General features: G+C 44.1%; 4 protein-coding genes across 4 annotated transcripts; 3 read left to right on the forward strand and 1 right to left on the reverse strand.

Moving 5' to 3' along the window:
- Positions 1 to 6,648: 6,648 nt before the first annotated feature.
- HO133_008159 (uncharacterized protein) lies at positions 6,649 to 7,637 on the forward strand (the record flags this gene model as incomplete). Its single annotated transcript, XM_037299027.1, has 2 exons — positions 6,649 to 7,236; positions 7,347 to 7,637. The coding sequence occupies 2 exons, from the start codon at positions 6,649 to 6,651 to the stop codon at positions 7,635 to 7,637; spliced, it is 879 nt and encodes a 292-aa protein (XP_037156363.1).
- Positions 7,638 to 10,756: 3,119 nt separating this feature from the next.
- HO133_008160 (uncharacterized protein) lies at positions 10,757 to 11,232 on the reverse strand (the record flags this gene model as incomplete). The annotated part of the gene is made up of 2 exons (XM_037299028.1): positions 10,757 to 10,921; positions 10,987 to 11,232. The coding sequence occupies 2 exons, from the start codon at positions 11,230 to 11,232 to the stop codon at positions 10,757 to 10,759; spliced, it is 411 nt and encodes a 136-aa protein (XP_037156364.1).
- A 1,134-nt stretch (positions 11,233 to 12,366) lies between these two features.
- Positions 12,367 to 16,116, forward strand: HO133_008161 (uncharacterized protein; the record flags this gene model as incomplete). The annotated part of the gene is made up of 7 exons (XM_037299029.1): positions 12,367 to 12,439; positions 12,613 to 12,775; positions 13,395 to 13,873; positions 14,685 to 14,894; positions 15,055 to 15,281; positions 15,345 to 15,894; positions 15,968 to 16,116. 7 exons carry the CDS (start codon positions 12,367 to 12,369, stop codon positions 16,114 to 16,116), a joined length of 1,851 nt encoding a protein of 616 aa, XP_037156365.1.
- Positions 16,117 to 17,484: 1,368 nt separating this feature from the next.
- Positions 17,485 to 17,940, forward strand: HO133_008162 (uncharacterized protein; the record flags this gene model as incomplete). The annotated part of the gene is made up of 1 exon (XM_037299030.1): positions 17,485 to 17,940. One exon carries the CDS (start codon positions 17,485 to 17,487, stop codon positions 17,938 to 17,940), a length of 456 nt encoding a protein of 151 aa, XP_037156366.1.
- Between the last annotated feature and the right edge of the window lie 33 nt (positions 17,941 to 17,973).

A 17,973-nucleotide genomic window follows, 5' to 3' on the forward strand; every position in this document is an offset into this window, starting at 1 on the left:
GAAATAGATTCGTTTTAAACGCTAGAAGCGTAAGTTTTAAGTAATTATCGAATAATCTTATCGAGCGATATATAAGAAATTATTCGCCGAAGTTCTTTTATTAAAGATCTCGCTTATTATAAATAAACTTATCTATATATAGAAATACTATAAAGATAAGATAAAAGAAGATATATAGAGTTATCTTAGTATAAGTTAACTTATTAAAATAAAAAAGAATTTAAAATAATAGATTCTTAATAATTAAACGCCTTTCTTTTATATTAGCTTCGCTATAAAGATATTAACTATTTATAATAATACGTTATAACTAGAAGTAATAAAATATTAAGAGATTATCGAACTCTATATTTATATAAACTAATCTAAGATTAATAAGATATATTTTTATAGACTTTAACTTAATACGACGAGTACTTAGATTAATAATCTAATCTATAAAAACATTTATAATTATTAAAAAGAGAGATTAAATCTTTATTAATACGTAATAAATCGTATAGAATCTTATTAAAATTATATATATCTTTCTAATTTTAATAATAAGCCTCTATTAGAGAAGTTATACGATCTCTTAAGATAATATAATTTAATTATATTAATATTCTAATAGATCTCGCTTTATTTTAGCGAAGATATAAAACCTTTCAGCTATAGATATATATTAGCAATTTTTCGATATTAAAAATATAATAGATTATCGACTAACTAATTAGCCTTCGTAGATATCTAAATAGATATTATTATAATATTATAAGTAGTTATTAATATAGCTATATCGCGTAATAAAGCTATAACTAACTTATATATAAAGAATTTATATAATTTATTAATATATATATTATTATCGTAATAGAGAATTAAGCGAGATTCTCGTAATTAATATAGCTATAGCTCTATCGCGTAATAAATAACCTTTATTTCTTTAAATTATATATCTTTAAAACGATAATATATAACTATTTTAATACTAAAAACGTTTTTAAATTAAATCAATTAAATATAATCGAAATAATCGAGAATATAGCCTCTTATATCGAATTTTCTAAATATATTAATTTATATATATTATATAACTCGATTATCGACGTAGCGTATTAAGGCGACGCTATTCTAATACTCTAGAAAGATATTCTACTATAATAAATCTACTCTTATATTATTTATAATTCATATAATTATCATAAATCTTCGAAGGATATTAAAAAATTATCTTAAGAATACTCTTTCTAAAATTACGACTTTAATAGCGAAAGAAAGAAAGTTAATCGCTAACTCGAGCTTCTAATATAAAATAATTATCTTTTTTAGAAGGTTTTTAATCGTAATTTTTATCTTAATTAGCTTATTTGAGAGAAGTCTTATCTTTATATAAATACTATCGAATTTAATTTCTAGAAACTCAGCTATAAAATCTATAATATTCTTTATATAATTAATTCGAAGGTCTAATTTACTATATAGCTAATCGAATTACTAGATATATATAATTATATTATTATCTAATAAAAAAATTATAAAGAAATCGTTTAGATAATAATATACTACTTTCTATAGAAAGATCGCAATTAAGATTTAAATAAAGGCCTTTATAAAGAAATTAAATAGAAATAATAATATATATAATTTAAATAATAGATATCGTTTCTTTTAATAGCGTTTATCGCAATTAAAATTAAGTAGTTATTAATTTGATATAGCGACGAATATATATCTAAAGACGTCTTTAAGATCTCTTTTAACGAATTAAACCCTTAAATCTTTCTATAGTAATACTACTACTACGTTATTATATATAATATATTTTAATATACTCTACTTTATCTAGATATCGTTATTAACTAAGTAGCTATATAAAAATAAGAGATTATAAATTTATCTCTAATCTCTATTATATTTTAATATTAAATCGAGTAGCGAATAGATGTAATAAGGCTTATTCTAAGAGTTAACCTCAATTAAATAATACTATTAAAGCTATTTTTAAAGGTTTATCGATAGTATTTAGAGTACTTAACGTGCTAATAGATAATTTTAATTACGATAAACTAGAATATAATCTTAAAAATTTATCTTAACGCTTTTTCGAAGAATAGTTAAAATAGTCTTAATAAATATTAGATTCAGATAATTATTTAACTATTTAAATTAACTATTAACTATTAACGATTCTTAATAAAGTAAATTCAGGTCTAGTAGGTTATATAGCGCGTATAAAAACTTCTTAGATATATACTATAGCGACTAAGACATCTATAAGTACTCTAAAAATTATTCTATCTTAATAATACGATTATCTAATAATAAATAATTAAAGCTATTTATAACTAAATTTAAGACTTTAGAATACTTATTTATCGAATAATTTTACTAATAGATTATATAGATATATAAATAAATACAGCGCTCGCGAAAATAGCTACCTCTATTAAAATTTTTATAAATTCTAATTTCTTTAATAATAATAGACTTATTAAAGCTAGATATAGCGATATTTAGCTTATTATTACTTATATAAATTTCTTTAAATATAAAAAAATCTTTATAGCTCTAATTATTTATTTTCTAGATCTTAGAGTTATCTTAACTATTCTAAATATATATAATAATAAAAACGAGATAATAAGCGAGGATAAAGTTAAATCTATAGATAATAGATAGCCGTAATAAACGAATAATATATATATATAAAATCTTATTTAAGTCTTTCTTTACGCTAATATATATAAAGCGATTAGCGACTATCGAGTATATATAAAAGTAGTATATTATATAATTATAATTATTAATATTCTTATTCTTCTTAGCTAAGATAGTATATATATAAACTAATTTAGCGAAATTTTTAATCTTAAAGATCTCGAAGAAGATTTACTTAAAGTATTTGATATTTACACTTTAAAATCTTTTAATAATATTAAAAAAGAGTTTCTTATCTTTTATATAACGAAAGAGAATCTCTCTTCTTTTCTTTTAATTCGACTTAAAATTAAATAAGTTTAAATTCGATATATTCGAGTAATAATAACGATAATTATAATTATAGTAACGATAGTAACGACGTAACTTATAAACTTAACTCTTATAATAAACTTAATTCTTATAATAATAGTAATAATTTTACTTCTCTTAAACCTTAGATAACTAGACTATTAATTTCGTAAGGTCTACTTTAAACCTCTTAATAGGCGAGAGCGTTTCGTCGATCTCATTTAGGGTAATAATCCTCGATAGCATTTCGAATATAAGAATCTCGTCGTAAGGGGGAGATATTTTAATCTTAATAGCCTTTTTAGCCTTAGAGGTCTTAAGGACTTTATTAGCGACGTTAAAGGTCTTTTTAATAACTTTAAAGATAGATATAACTTATATAACCGCTTTTTTAAATCTAATAGTAGTAGCGAGAGTTATTATAAAGTATATAAGAGTATAAAGTATATTTATAATAGTTAAATAGTGCTTATAATAGTTAAATAAAGGTTAATATATATAGACTTAACTACGAAAAGAAGAATAATAATAATATAGCTCTAAAGGAGAATAATTCGAATAAAGAGCCTACTATAGATGTAGCGGCTATATAAATAGTACTCGCTATATCCCCCTATCTCCCGTATATCGCATATCGAATATCGCATAGTAATAGAACGGCTGATCAAAAGTTACTAACGCTATGGCCTCATAATGAACTCACTAATCCATAGTCCCACTATTGCGAACTATTTAAGGGGTTTACTATCTAAAATTATTATCAATATAATACTAAAGGAGTAGCCGATAAAGTTTCTAATGAAGTTATCGCCTAAAGATATTACTTATAAATTCGCTAATAGAGTAGCCGATGAATTATTCGAAGGGGCTACTACTAGAAGATATTGCTTATTTATTTGCTAAGAGTATTGTTAATAGACTATTTAAGGGGTTTATTGTCTAAAACTATTATTAATATAATACTAAAGGAGTAGCCGATGAAGTTTCTGAGGGAGTTATCGTCTAAAGATATTGTTTATAAATTCGCTGAGAGAGTAGTCGATAGATTATTCGAAGGGGCTGCTGCCGGAAGATATTGCTTATTTGTTTGCTAATGGAGTAGTCAATGGACTATTTGAGGGGCTTGTTGCCGGAGAATGTCGCCTGTGCAGTGCTTGGAAACTCAACGTGGACGAGTTTTATGGCCGTTTTTGCGAGCGGTTGCCGCCAGATTGGGGCAGAAATAAGGTGAGAGCCCTCCTCATGGAACAGATGTGTTGTCTAACAATCTCGAAGGAGACTGTATTTTTGTGGCTACGACGCAAGAGCTTGCCTAGCATTGAGCGGAGTGGTACCGGTAATCCTCAACATTTCCGATGCTATTCCCATAGAATATGCAAGTCGCGTAGGTGAATCGCCTTCCATCGGCCGGAAACTACCAGCTAATGGAGTCTGTCGCTTCTCATCGCTGCAAGCCTCGTTCTCCAATAGTCATGCCTGAAGATTGGCTTGCATGAGGGTCGGGTAAATTGGTGTCCAAAGGCTCAACGGTATGAGCGGTTCCCTTGGTAGAAGGTGGACGAGCAGATGATCCGCATTCTCTCGGCCATAAGCTCATCAACCAGTAGGATCCATTCGATTCCCTGATGGTAAGCCTTATTCTGAAATGATCATCACTGCGGGGTATGCGTCAACAGTAGGTAGTAGCTTAACATTAAAAGGATCAGCTGAAGGATTGCTTACCCTGGTGCTTCGGATCATATGCACGAGAGCCAATTGACTTGGTTGCTATCTACCGACTTCAAGATTATCAGAGTGTCGATCTCTCTCCTCCGTGGACTGAAAACCTTGAATTAACACAATGACTGGAAATGCTTGTGCGGGAGGTCAGAAAAGTAGCATCAAAAAGGATGAAGGAGTGGATTTCCTCTCATGTTGCATCCGAGATATGCACCAAGGCCAAGTGACCTGCGTTCTACCTATCGGCGATAGCATCATCGAATTGAAGAACTGCCTTCTCCACTTTGTCAAGCATGACTTTAACGATTAGCTGCGGGGTTTGCTTCAAGATGAGGTGGCTTGGCTCCTCAAGGCGCGACGAGTGGACTGCCTGCCATCAGGAATGCGGGCACTCGCAGGTGAGTTGATTCTTACCTAGCGGTGGCAACGTTAACACAATTGAGACCTTCCTTTTCCGGTACTTCCAGGCTTGACCAGAAACAACTACCGCTGGCAAAATTTACGTCGAGCTCAGATCGCTTGGCAATGAAAATAGATTGCTGTATCCGAGGAGATGCATGAGGGCAGAGCGACTTGGTCTTTAAATCGCTCATACGAAATGCAGCATCTCGAGCCAAGATGATGGTGTCGGCTTAGAGCTTCAAGTCACTAAAGTACCTAGATGGAGCACTAAGGGAAAGCCCGCAGCCGAGCGCGTACCGTACCTTAGGCTCTTAGCGTTGGAAATCCGGAGATTTATTGACGCTAAACACGCTACTTTTTTCATGCAAGCCGTTCAACAAAGGAACTATATCAACATGAGGCCAAAATGCAAAGCCACGGACTCCATTGGCTGGTCTGTTCCGAGCGATGCAAATCGAATTACTTGCATTCATCCTGGAAGCTGCATAAATTAGCTGTCGATCTGTCGAGCCGTAACCGAGGTACCTGAGGTCTATGCACCATTTTCTGCAGCAATTATCCTGGGGGAGGCTGGCGATAAGGAGTGGCCAGTGTTCTAACTGGCTGGTATATGCCGGTTCGGACGAAAGCTAAACCTACGCTCGTCCTGCAAGAGCAGAAATTTTAGCATGATCGGCAACCAACGCGTTCAGCTTCTAGGTTCCAATGATGCCTTCATGCAGGCTATTTGGCGGCGAGTATACGGAAATAAATGTGGTAAGCGGAGAAGTGGCAGATCGTTACTGGCTGATATTGTTTCAGCGGATGCGAAGTAAGTCCCTGCCCAGCCTGCACAGGGTAGGCTCGATCTGTGGAGCATTTAGATACAAAGTACCTGATCTTCACGCATAACACTTTGCAGTGCTTATCCAAAGTAAGGCTGCCGTTCAGGGAAGGAGCAGATGATCACTGGCTGGCGATGTTCGTCCGGGATGAAAGCGAATCGCCAGCACTTCGTGCACGAGCCTCCCCGTCTCAAACCCCCCCTCACGTTGATGCAACTTTGCAGCGATGATCCATTTAGAATGAGACTTGTGATCGGAGAAGAGAAAGATTCCCTTGGTTGATGGCGTTCTGACCGAGGGAAGGCGAATCAAGTTGCCAAATCCTTTCTCGATTGCTCGGATGCAAGTGTTAAGCAGCCATCATTGCCAGCAAGGCGTTTTACTATATAACATGCCATATCCCGCTCCTGTTCTTCTTCTCCTCTAAGATTCAAAAGATCATCAGTCTAGCAAACAAGTTCGCAAACAGTTCTTCATCATCTCTGCATACACTTTTCGTTGACACATCATCTGCCAACTCACAAGTCTCTTTGCTTCCATCATCACCATCATCATCACCATCACCGGGTACCAGGTATATATACCCATGTCCTTCTTCGTATGTACTAACTTCGTAACACACCCTGACATCTATATAGAAATATGAGTACAGCACCTGTACTTAGCCCCAGAGCTCTGCAAGAGTTAGTTCCTTCCCTGGCGGTACCGCTCGATGCTGACAGTGCCAAGGCTTCTGAGGGGAAACCACGCCAACTTTGTATCCATCAAAGTTGAAGAGGAGGTTTTCCTTAGGGTTCACCGACCGGTGGCAACGCGCTTCTCTCCGGTCTGGAAGCGCGAGTTACAAAATCCGAATTGCGCTATAATTACTGTAACTTTGCCACCGGACCCACCGGCTGCTCCTTTGGCAGACCGATCATCACCAAATTCTGGAAATGCACCGGCCATTTCCTCAAGTATACCACCACCACCCCCTCCCGCACCGGCTGCACCTTTGGTCAGTCAATCGGTGCCAGGCCCGGGCATTGCACCTCCTCTTAATTCTCCACCGGCTGCACCTTCGGTCTCGCAATCAGCACCAGATTCGGGAAATGCACCGGCCACGCCTGACTTGATTCCACCGCCTCCACCTCCCCCATCGAAAAGGAATGCCTTAAAGTTTATAGTTCAGTGGATGGAGCAAGGGGGTGCTGACCCCAAAGGCAAGAACGCAGTCCCTTATCCAAAGGGCTACCGCGCGGGGTTGGAGACGCTGTTGGCGTTAGCGAGTATGCTCGAGATCAGCGAGCTGATGACTCGGGTGAGCGGCGACTTGGGGATAATTCCCCTTCCCAGACCCAGAAGATGCCCTATGTGCAAAAGAGTCGAGTAAGACAGCTGGCCTATAACCAACGTTTCTCAGCTAATCAGAGGGCAGACACCCGGGCAAAGAGTGCCAAACCTGCTGGGAATGCAATGACGTTGGCCACCGTAGAGCCAACTGTCCCAAAGCATACCAGGCGTTTCTGGAACGAGAAGCGCGCCGAGAGCAAAAAGCCGAGCACGAGAGACTTAGGCTGGAACGGCAGGAACGGGCGGAGTCTCAGCGGAAGAAGTGGCAGGAAAAGCAAGACCGCCGGGAGAAACAGCAGCGGGAAGCTGAAATTCGGACGGGAGAGGTGGCTGTGGGGGCCAACGGTAAAACAATATATAGATGGGTAAAAGATTAACAGGGGCCGGATTGTCGAGCGAACCTGGAGTTGGCACGGGTCTTGTGTTTTGGCTTACCTTACCTCATTTTGGTCGCTACCTGAATCAGTATATCTCTCTTAGAAGTATCCCAGTGTCCAATTGTGATCCACATTACTCAGGCGATCTGCCTTTGAGGACCCTTTCGTATACATTTGCAACAAACCCCAGATAAATCGCATCCCTTCTCCTTCCACTACATCCAGCACTACTTATATCCCATGGCCGCTTACAACACCTGCATTAGCGTACGGAGACTAATGCAGAGCCTTTCATCACCCCCCCTCCCCCATTTTCACACCAAAGTCCCCGCATTTCCTCACTGCAGCATCCGCAGTGAACCAGACAAGCTTAGCCCGTAAGCATGCATGCGGGTGAGATGCCCCCACACACTTCAGACGGGGTTGGGTGTGCGTCTAGTAAGTCGTCTACTTCTGCGTAAGTAAGTAAGTAGGTAGGTAAGTAAGTAGGATTAGCTTACCTGCCAGTTACCATAACCTTTAGCAGCTGCCTCGACCTGGCGAATATCCTGCTTTGGGAACATTTTCTCCCTAGCTTTGTCTTTTCGGTACGTATGTTGTATTGTGGAAAGGATCTGTAGATGATGCGATGCGATGCGATGCGATGCGAGGGACAGGGTAAGTGGGGAGGGGGTTTTCCGGGTCCTTTGCTCGAAGCCGTCAGTAAGCTACTCGTATTGCCCAATGGATTGATGGATCAGGTGCACATCGCGTGATGGGTATGAGTACGGGCTGGATACAGGGTTGGAAAGGATTTCGAGCCAGGGTGGACGGCTACATACTCCGGGATTTGTCGTTTGACAGCTTACATTGCTCACATTGCTCACAGCTGGTATCTCTCGACCACCATCTCCAGCTGGACAACCGCCCGCCGCAATCTCCTGCACACGGGCCGGGCTCGGTTTCTACAATACCGTCTTCCCGAAAAGATGTATATCAAATTGACCCTGTGCAAATGGATGGACGCATGCGTGTCGTAGGTATGCCATCGTCGTCTTTATTCCTAACCTTTTCGGACGCAGTGGAATCGACTCGCTGCGTCATGGACTACCGCGCTCGGACATTGAAGGCGGTTCTATCATCAGAAGGAGTATATACGTCTCCGTCGGCATAAGTACGGCTCTCGATTTGGTAATCCGTCGTCGCGCTTCTGTTGCCGATGAGCTGGGCGCTGCGGGTTGATCGATGGGTTTAGAAAATAAGGAAAGGAGATAGGCGTGAGCTATGCTTGTGCACTCGTGGTTTTGGGTAAGTCGATCGTCGCACTGGGCTGGGCTGGGCTGGGCTGGGTTAGATCTACCCTCGCATGCTTCCTAGAAGGAATTGAATGGCTGATGTTGCGAATTCGGATCATAGGATTTATTCGTGGATGGGCTGGAGGATCCAAAGCACGGTCCGAGCGAAAAAGAAAGAAGACGGAAGAGGATATACTCGGAGGCGAAGTACCAACTCTACCTCACCACACTACAAAGCCAAACCGGAGATATGCTTGGGCATGATGGGCGCAAGCTCACCGACGCTCGCGTCACCAGCCTTCAAAGTGATCGTTCTCGTATTCTTGAGTTTCGTAAAAAGGGGGAAGGGTCCTTGTAAGAGTCGGCGAGGCTTAATATACGTTGGGGGGAAGATGGGGGCACGGGGAAGGACGAAGATTCCGTTAGCGGTTTTCATGGGGATCAATGGAGCGATTGGTCAGGATGCGATTACCGTCAGTTACAGTACGATGTCTTTGCCGAGCCATACCTGCAGGTGTGACGATCCTGCATGATCAGGCCCCTCGTTGCCTGCGGTGTTGGGACCGGGGAGGAAGTTGGATCCGCAGTGTAGATATGAGGGATATTAGCCACATAGCTGAAAGCAGGTGGACCATGGCAATGTAAGATGTTGTATGAAATGGTTCTTCCTACCACGTCGTTCGTGATATGTTTACAAATGGCCACCCTTCAACACCGACGGTCATTCGAGAACCGTCTCGTATCTTCGCCCTAACAGCTTTTAACTCCTCCACAGCCCATTTTGCCCGCACCAACTTTCTTCACAGGTAAGCCGCTCCGGAAATTGAGAGCCACGGCATGAAATAGGCGGACTGTTTAGCTAGAATAAGCGATACGTGAAATCAGCACCGTAGATTCCGCGTTGAAGTAGAAAAAACGAGAAAAGAACAGGGGAAATTTTCTGGCCCTTCAGTCATAAAATTCGGGGACAGGAACAAAAATAAAGTCTCAGCACTCCATGCAATTCATTAACAATGGTTCGTAAACTAACTCACCAGTAATCATAGGACACATCGCAGGCTTCGCCCAGACTTTCGAAAGAACCCTGTATCGACCATTCCCGGATGCGCGCTCGCCACAGAAACGCTCGGGTTCTCCGCCGCCAGGAACTCCAGCGTCTTCAGCATCGCCATCTTCGAGGTCAGATACGACGATAGACCAGGCGTACTCGCGGGCGGGAAGACGAGAAGGCGCCGGCTGTGACGCCGAGCGTTGTTGCGTGCTCGAGCGCCACCTTTAGAAGGTCTAGCAGCTTCACGACATGGAAGATTCTCAAAGGTTTCATCGTAGCGCTTCCGAAGAGGCGAGGTCATTGGGCGCGGGAGCCAGTGCACGCTTTGCTTGCTTTCTTCTTTGTGTGCTCCTCATCCGTTGGAACGCTACGCTTTCAACGGCCGGTCGCTTTTCTCAATGACTGTTCTCATTGAGGGCCTTGATTATTGGACAGACATGCCATAGACTCTTCGAGGTTCAGAAGCGCATTTTTCTGCCTTGGGATCAGAAGAAGGTAAAGGTCCAGGTTTGGGCTGATCCAAGCCTGTGAGATGGTTGCGCTGGGGTTGCGGTCAGAGGCGTATACAGCCAATGATCAGTATGATGAATGAAAACTACTTTAGCGCTTTTTTCGTATCGAGAGCGCTACGTCTCGATATCTCGTCGTTATTTTCGCCAGGGCCATACAATCTTTCGAGTCCGGCTGGATCAAATGCTGTCATGTCCAGCCGAAAAATTTACCTCCTCAAGTCGGGAACAAAGACATCACATGATCTTCCATTGCTTAACCTAGGTCATTCAATTCTCAAGTACAACCGGTCAGGTTGTCGGAGTGACGACGGACACTGACGAAGGAGTAGAAAGGTGGGGGGTGTAAAGGAGGTGGATCGTGTAAGAAATTTTGTTGGCCGTGGAGAGGAAGGCGGTGGCGGCTATGACGACGGATTTTGCGTTCGTCTGCGTCGGGATGCTGTTATTCGTGTTATGTGAGGGTTTGATTGGAAAGTATTGAGGGAAGAGAGAATGGGAGCGGACCTCGTAGGTTAAGATTGTCCAGCAATCGAAGAGATTGGCGGATGCGACGGAGGTGGGATTGGGTAGGTGGCCGGCGTTCAGGATGAATATGTTCCATGTGCCTACTTGAGCGGCAATCTGATGCATGACTTTGTCGCCGGTGATTTCCGGCATGGAAGGTCCAGCAGGTTGTGCTGTTTCTGCTCGCTCGTAGAGACTGTTTTGCCCGAGAGCGTGGAATCGGTGCGGCCGATCAGGGCGAGGCATTTGGCGCCGGGGCAGCGAACGCTATAGTGGCCTCGCAGCCAGTGCCACTTCCCTTGATGTAGGATTTGTCAGGTCTGTTTGAGATCAGCGCGGTGCGAGAGTGAGACTCACAGCACCAGTGATAAAGACGGTCTTCCTGGCGCTGCTAAGCTCAGCGCGTTGGGGTGAGATGGCGGCGTAGGTATCATTCTGCCAAGTCGGCACTTGGGAGGGAAATGTGGTTACATGGCTCTTTCTTGTTTTTCGAAGTGTGAAGTAAAGGTGGGTGTTTAGGAGCGAAGGGGTTTATCATTGATGACTGTTTCATGACTCGGCGCCCTGCGTGCGACCAAGAGGGCGCATAACACATCATTTGGCCAACAACGTAACGCCAACATGGCGTGACCTCGGTACGGCCGACTGCGTTTCTCCGTGAGGATGCGAAGAACTCCCGACCCTTCGGAGTACCTGCTTCGTCTGTGTCCCGCAGAACCTCATCGCTTCCAACCAACGTACACTGCACAAGTATGACTACTCGAGATGCAAACATTTGCAAGGTCGTGGGCATTGACCGTGTCAGCGACACCGACACAATGGCTTCTCCTAATGATTGATCCAATTTTCCGTTCTCAGCCTTGCCCCAAAGACCCCCATGGCTAAAGCTTGGAGTAAGGGTTTGATAATCTGACCTCTTCCCCACGCAGAGTGTAGGGAGTCGACGCTATCTAGCTGCCATTGACCCGCTGACAAAGAAAGGGGTATCTGCAGACTCACAATATGGCGGCCCGGCCTCCAAACGTTCCAATCTTATCATTATCACAGAGGCAACAGTGCTCAAAATCCTGTTTTCAGGCTGTTCGCCAGCGAAGAGCATCGCCAAAGGTGTTGAAGTGTCCATTGATCGCGAGACCTGTTCGATTGCGGCGAACGAAGAAGTGATCTTATCAGCTGGAACCTTCCTTACTACGAAACTGCTTAGACTATCCCGTATAAGTGAGCCGAGCCAACTTAGAAATTTCGACATCCCTCGTCATCGAGAATGCCAATGTGGGTGAAAACCTGTAAAGTCATGTCATTTGTATGTGCGCATCTGAGCTTGGCCATGGTGTCAAAGTCGGAGGTCTGCCTCTTCCGAATTGTGTATAGCAAACAGAGATGTTCGATGACGCACCGCCCGTAATGCTCAACGAGAAGGACTTCTACGAGACCGTGCGCGTCATTTTCGGCAGTCCATACGAAGTTTCCTGCAGCATTTTCATGACTATCATTGGCCTACTTGATTTTGCTAGTCTTGGTGTTATGTAGAGTATCCTTTTTTATCGCGTGGGAGTTCTCACATCGTATCAGCAAACCTAGAGGGCAACCCTCGCATCGAGCCCCGATTCTTTTCTAACACTCTAGACCTGAAAATCATGGCTCATCACCTGCTCGCTGTCGAGAAGTTTCCCTCGACCAATCCTCTGAGCGCTTTTCTCAAGAAGAACGGCCAACGCATCCCTCGAAATCGCGCAGTCACGGATCTCGAATTGGCACGAAGATATCTGAGTGAGAAAGCCGTACAAACGTAGCACTCATGCAACACAGCAGCTATGTTGCCGAAGAAAGGTACCGTTCTGGATCAAGACTTGATTGTGTACGGTAGGAGGTATTTGCGCGTCGTTAATGCAAGCATGTCCACCACCAATTTCAAAAGGTCAGCTCGCTCATCAGATCTTCGACATCCACATGTGAGCCGAGCTCATCACAAGCAGACAATCGAGGGTCGCGACCCACGTCGGGGGTAAGCTCACTCACCAGACCGACGATATGCTCGTGTGAGTTCACAGCGACAATCTCGAAGCGCTCGACATCCATTTTGTTGAGCAGAGCGAACGTACTAATGGGATAACCGCAATCGACTCTTTCCGTCGCTGTTTTAGACCCAATCTTTTACCCTGTTGAACTATGAGCACTTGTATGCTAGCAGTCGAAAGCACGTGACGGTCGCTGACTGTATCACCACCGTGGAAAGATTATATAGGTGCGGGAACAGGCCCAGAAGCGACATGCCCACGCGCGGAAACCATGAGAGGCCTACAAGCGCTTTCTCACCCCTCGCACACTGGATGAAACGCTCCATCCCAAAGACGGCCCGGTCCATCGACGAACGCCACGGTGATGTCGATGATACTGCTATACCTTAGCCTCGTGCTCCTCGTCTCCAAAGACGCAATCGCACTTCCCCCCCTGTCTCTGATCCAACCACCGTCCGAGATCGCGCAACTAAACTCAACGCTGTCACCAAACATGACGTACTCACACGGCCCCAAAGACCCTCTTAGACTGGTAAACCAATTCGTCCAACCGCCCATCGCAGTCATCTTTCAAGGCTACGGCGATTCCATCTCCCGAGGCCTCGCAGACGTCTGTCTCTACAAAGCTCTCGACTACGCCCTGAGCACGCGTGACCATCCTATGCTCGCCCCTATCGATGTGAGCGATCTCGATTATACCAGCGCGAATGTAGCGTTGAACTTCCATCCGGATAAGGTGGTGATTTGGGAAGAGTGGAAGAATGCGCTGTATCTGATGCTGGAGTTTGTGGATGAGTATGACACGAGGGAGTTTTTTTTCGCGTTGGAGATTGATGGGGGGACGAGGAGGGACGATTGGGATGTTGTGGGTAGGGGGTACTTGATTACGTATTGACAGTGTTTCAAGGGGTAGGGGATGTTTGTGGATAGAAGAGGAGCATCAGGGGAGGTGGTAGAAAGCCAGGATGTGAGAAATTGAAGCAGAAGTCACGCACGGGGATGAGACGTTTGAGTTCTGGTTTTCAACGCAAAGAGCGAAGTTTTTTAAAGTGGTTTGTAGAAGCAGCAGCATTTCCCTTTTGCGTGATTACCGGACTGATAACGATGTAGAGACAGGTTTTTTCCTTTGCTATTCATCTCCTCTGCGCTTGCTATTCGTGCGCTTTGTGGTATTCAACGTGTTGTGTTTGCTAAGTGCGTCTTTCACTTTGTCCGTTGAGATTTTCTGTATTCCAGGCTTTCAGCACATATAAAGGCTTCTGGGCACATCCGTCACTCTCCTCATTATCTTTTCTCTCCATGTATCATCGAAGTTAGGTACAGAAAGCTTCTATATATATATTTCCACCTTTTGCTGCTCATTTCAAGTGACCGTTGGTCTCACTATGGTGTTGAAAGATTCTAGTAATGTGCATGTTGTGCAGTGCTCCAAGGCTGCACAAGGAGGGCTGGAAGAAGAGATGGCGCTCTTGAAAATGACGTGGTCATATCCTAGTTTTTGGTGTTGACACCTTTTCCTAAGCATGGGTGTTGATAAAAATCGCACCAGACTAAGAGCTCAACACAAGGGCGTGAAGGAGTGGGCTCTATTTATACGATGACGGCCCTCACAGCATCTCTCCAACTGTTCAACTTCACACGTCAAACTCAACCAAACCCTTCCACTTTCTGACACTTGAGATCCCCAGTCTTTTACATTTCTTGTTATCCCTCCACAGCACTTCGAGCACGACTATATCTTCCTGTCCGGTTACACGACCTTGGTTACGTTTGCGGTCATCGCGATGACACCGCCACTCACCGGGTTCTTTATGAGGGTTGCCGGCCTTGGCGATGTTCATAAGGAGATTGAGAGGCGGAAGCGGGTGGTGAGGAGGGTTGAAAAGAGTGGTATGTGTTGTGTTTAGTTTTGTTTGCTGGAGTGTTGGGCATATCTAGGCCTTCCTATTATCGCGCATATCCCTATCGACACTGTGATGACTCCATTCATAATTTTATGTCGATCATATCATCATTAGGTTTTTGGAGAGCTGATTTGATGTACTACTAGGACCGCGTGATCAAAATCCTTTGGATGGCCAAGTTGGCCAATCTTACAGGACTTCGTCTCCCAGCAGGTCAGTCCGTGATGATCAACAAATCACTAAAGGACCACGGTCATCTGTACGAGAGACCGTTCGAAGCACGGACGGTCCACCACCATTGCCGAGAGTCCACTGGAAGGATCTTAGTCGAGACACTTTGGCTGAATATAATTTGGCTTGGACTTGGGATAACGTCAGTTTTCTCTTCCTTAGTCCACTGGTCTATGTGCGTGGAACAAGGCTGATAGTGGCGTAGAATGACAAGGACTATATTATTATCCAAGAACACCTGACTTGGCGTGAGCTGGATCTATTACTCCAGCATACGGGATGGCTGCGCGAGCGGAAGGAGCTAAATCTAGCGCTACGCGAATCAAAGAAGGAAGTTGAGCAGATGCAGAAGCTGTGTGAGAGTAAGGCACCAAAAGACCGGAGTGACGTGGGGCGGAAGTCTGAGAAGAGATGTGAATGCGATGCTGAGCGGGCATCGGCACGTGATGACCAAAATCTTGACGGAGGGCATGCGCATGTATCGCAACCTGGAATACATATACATGTAAACCAGACACAGAACAACCAACCGCCAGCTCCCCAGGAAGCCTCAACTGCACAAACGATTCCGGAACTACCCTCACCTTCTCACCGCAGCTCTCAATGTTCAATGGTCCCAGCAATGCATTCCAAACTGACTCGTCCGTGGTCTCCCCATGACTACACGTCTATGGAGCGGCCTCGTCAACCTCCGCGTCAAACACATAGATCTCGGTCTCGCAGCAGAGCGTCACAAGCACCAGACGAGCTGCCTAGTACGTTATTTCATCGCGCGCGAGAATCAGATGAGAATAGGCCAAGACGTACAACCGCACAGCAGGTTTCTAGGCCCCACGAAGAAGCACCTAGCACCAGAACAACCAGCAGACAGTGGAGGCACATACCGGCACCATCGGAGCATGTCCACTTTGCATCCCCACCTCGTTCTGAGAGCATGGCTGGTGAAGAACGCCGGAGACAAGCAGCCGAGAACGTGAGGGAACTTCCCTCACAGTACAGACAACCTCGACGTGAGAGAAGCTCGTACTCTGCACAAGGGTGTCAGTCGAGGCGAGCATACACCCACGCCCCGGGATCGTGGTCGAAGGATAGGGGTGGTACAGGAAGATATGTGGGGGAAAAACTGCCATTTCGTGACGTGTAGGATTACGGCATGAGCTGAAGTATGCGGGAAATGTGGAAAGAAATGGATATGAGACACGAGAAGTTATAGACACCATGATTGGTACTTAGTCAAGTGCATCCATCAAACTGCGATTGTCCTATAGAGACGCTCCTCAGCATCAGCCAGCGGCACCAGGCGGGTGTTTCCCTCTATCGTGTCCAGAACATCCAAGTCACGTTGTCGAAAAAGTGGCGAGTCTCACAAGCTTGGCTCCCTACCGAAAAGCAGTGGTGCATCAAAACATTCATAAAGGAGAGAGTTGAAGAACCGTATTACTGTAAAAATAAAGATTAGGAAATTTACATAAACTTCTTGATTTTTCGTTATATGGCGTCTTACTCGTTTCCACCCCCATTTGCACGTTACCCCCATTTGCACGCTCTTAAATCCGATAAATCCGACATAGATAGCTACCACTACCATGGCTACCACTACCACTCATTCAAATGGCCTACCACCATAGTCTACCATAATGGCCAATGCTACGGTACCATAGTCGCCATCTGTAGGCCTGGCATAGTAGGTGTCACCTCGGACCAGCTATTCTTGAAGACACGAAGAGAGGTAGAAGTCCTGTCAGGAAAAAGGCTACTGCACCTCCCACACCAGGCCCACTGATGCCACTAAATCTCGCTCCACCACAGCAACAACAGCGAGATAGACGAGGAGCTGCTCCGCCACAGTGGCGGGCTCCACCGGCTCCACCGGAGGCTCCATCAGAGGCTTCACCGCAGCAAGGTGGAAAAGGTGGAAGAGGTGGAAGAGATAAGAAGGTAGTAGAAGAGGAGGTAGTAGAAGAAGAGGTAGAAGAGGTAGAAGAAGAGGTAGTGATGGTTTTTTCAAGACATGGTAGGCCGATAAGGCCCAAAAAACGGTGATTTGGGTTCTCCGATCTTAAGCCTGGATAGAAATAAAAGACTATCATTAATTGTGCTAGTTTGCCATACAAATTTGGTGAAAGGTAGGCATTTTGGTGTTGCGTCGGATTTATCGGTTTTAAAGAGCGTGCAAATGGGGGTAACGTGCAAATGGGGGTGGAAACGAGTACCCCATTGAGATCTAGCGTAACCACCTTGCCGTATCGGACGAAGCGGCGCTCACCCGATTGGCAAAGTCTGTTCATTTGTGCAAATTTCGACCAAAATCCTTACGAAAGGGCAGCCAGCCCAATCAACTGACAATGGCCAGCTCAACCGAGTCAACAACCGGCGAACTCCTTCACATCCAAAAGTACTGGGCCAATATGCGGAGGAACAGCCCCATCTATGAATTCCTCCTTTCTGACATCTCACTTGTCTCCGCATCCAAAGGCGTGGTCACTGCGAGGCTCAATGTAAAACCGTGCCATCTCAATTCTAAAGGCACCTTACACGGAACCGTGTCCGCTTGCTTAACCGACTGGGCCGGAGGGCTGGCAATCGCAACTTATGGCCGTGAGAAAACTGGTGTCTCGACGGACATACACACCACGTTCATCTCCACTGCCAAAGAAGGCGACGTGCTTGAAATCGAAGGTCGAGCCGATAAGGTGGGAGGGACCTTGGCTTTTACGTCTGTTGAGATTCGCAAGGTTGAGGAGGATGGTGCCGGCAGTGTCGTTTCTATGGGCTCGCATACCAAGTATGTGAAGCAATGATGGGACTATTACTCTTGCGGTCAGGATTGAGAG

The sequence above is a fragment of the Letharia lupina genome (assembly GCF_014066315.1).
Source record: "Letharia lupina isolate WasteWater1 chromosome Unknown contig_4, whole genome shotgun sequence".
Classification (NCBI taxonomy): domain Eukaryota; kingdom Fungi; phylum Ascomycota; class Lecanoromycetes; order Lecanorales; family Parmeliaceae; genus Letharia; species Letharia lupina.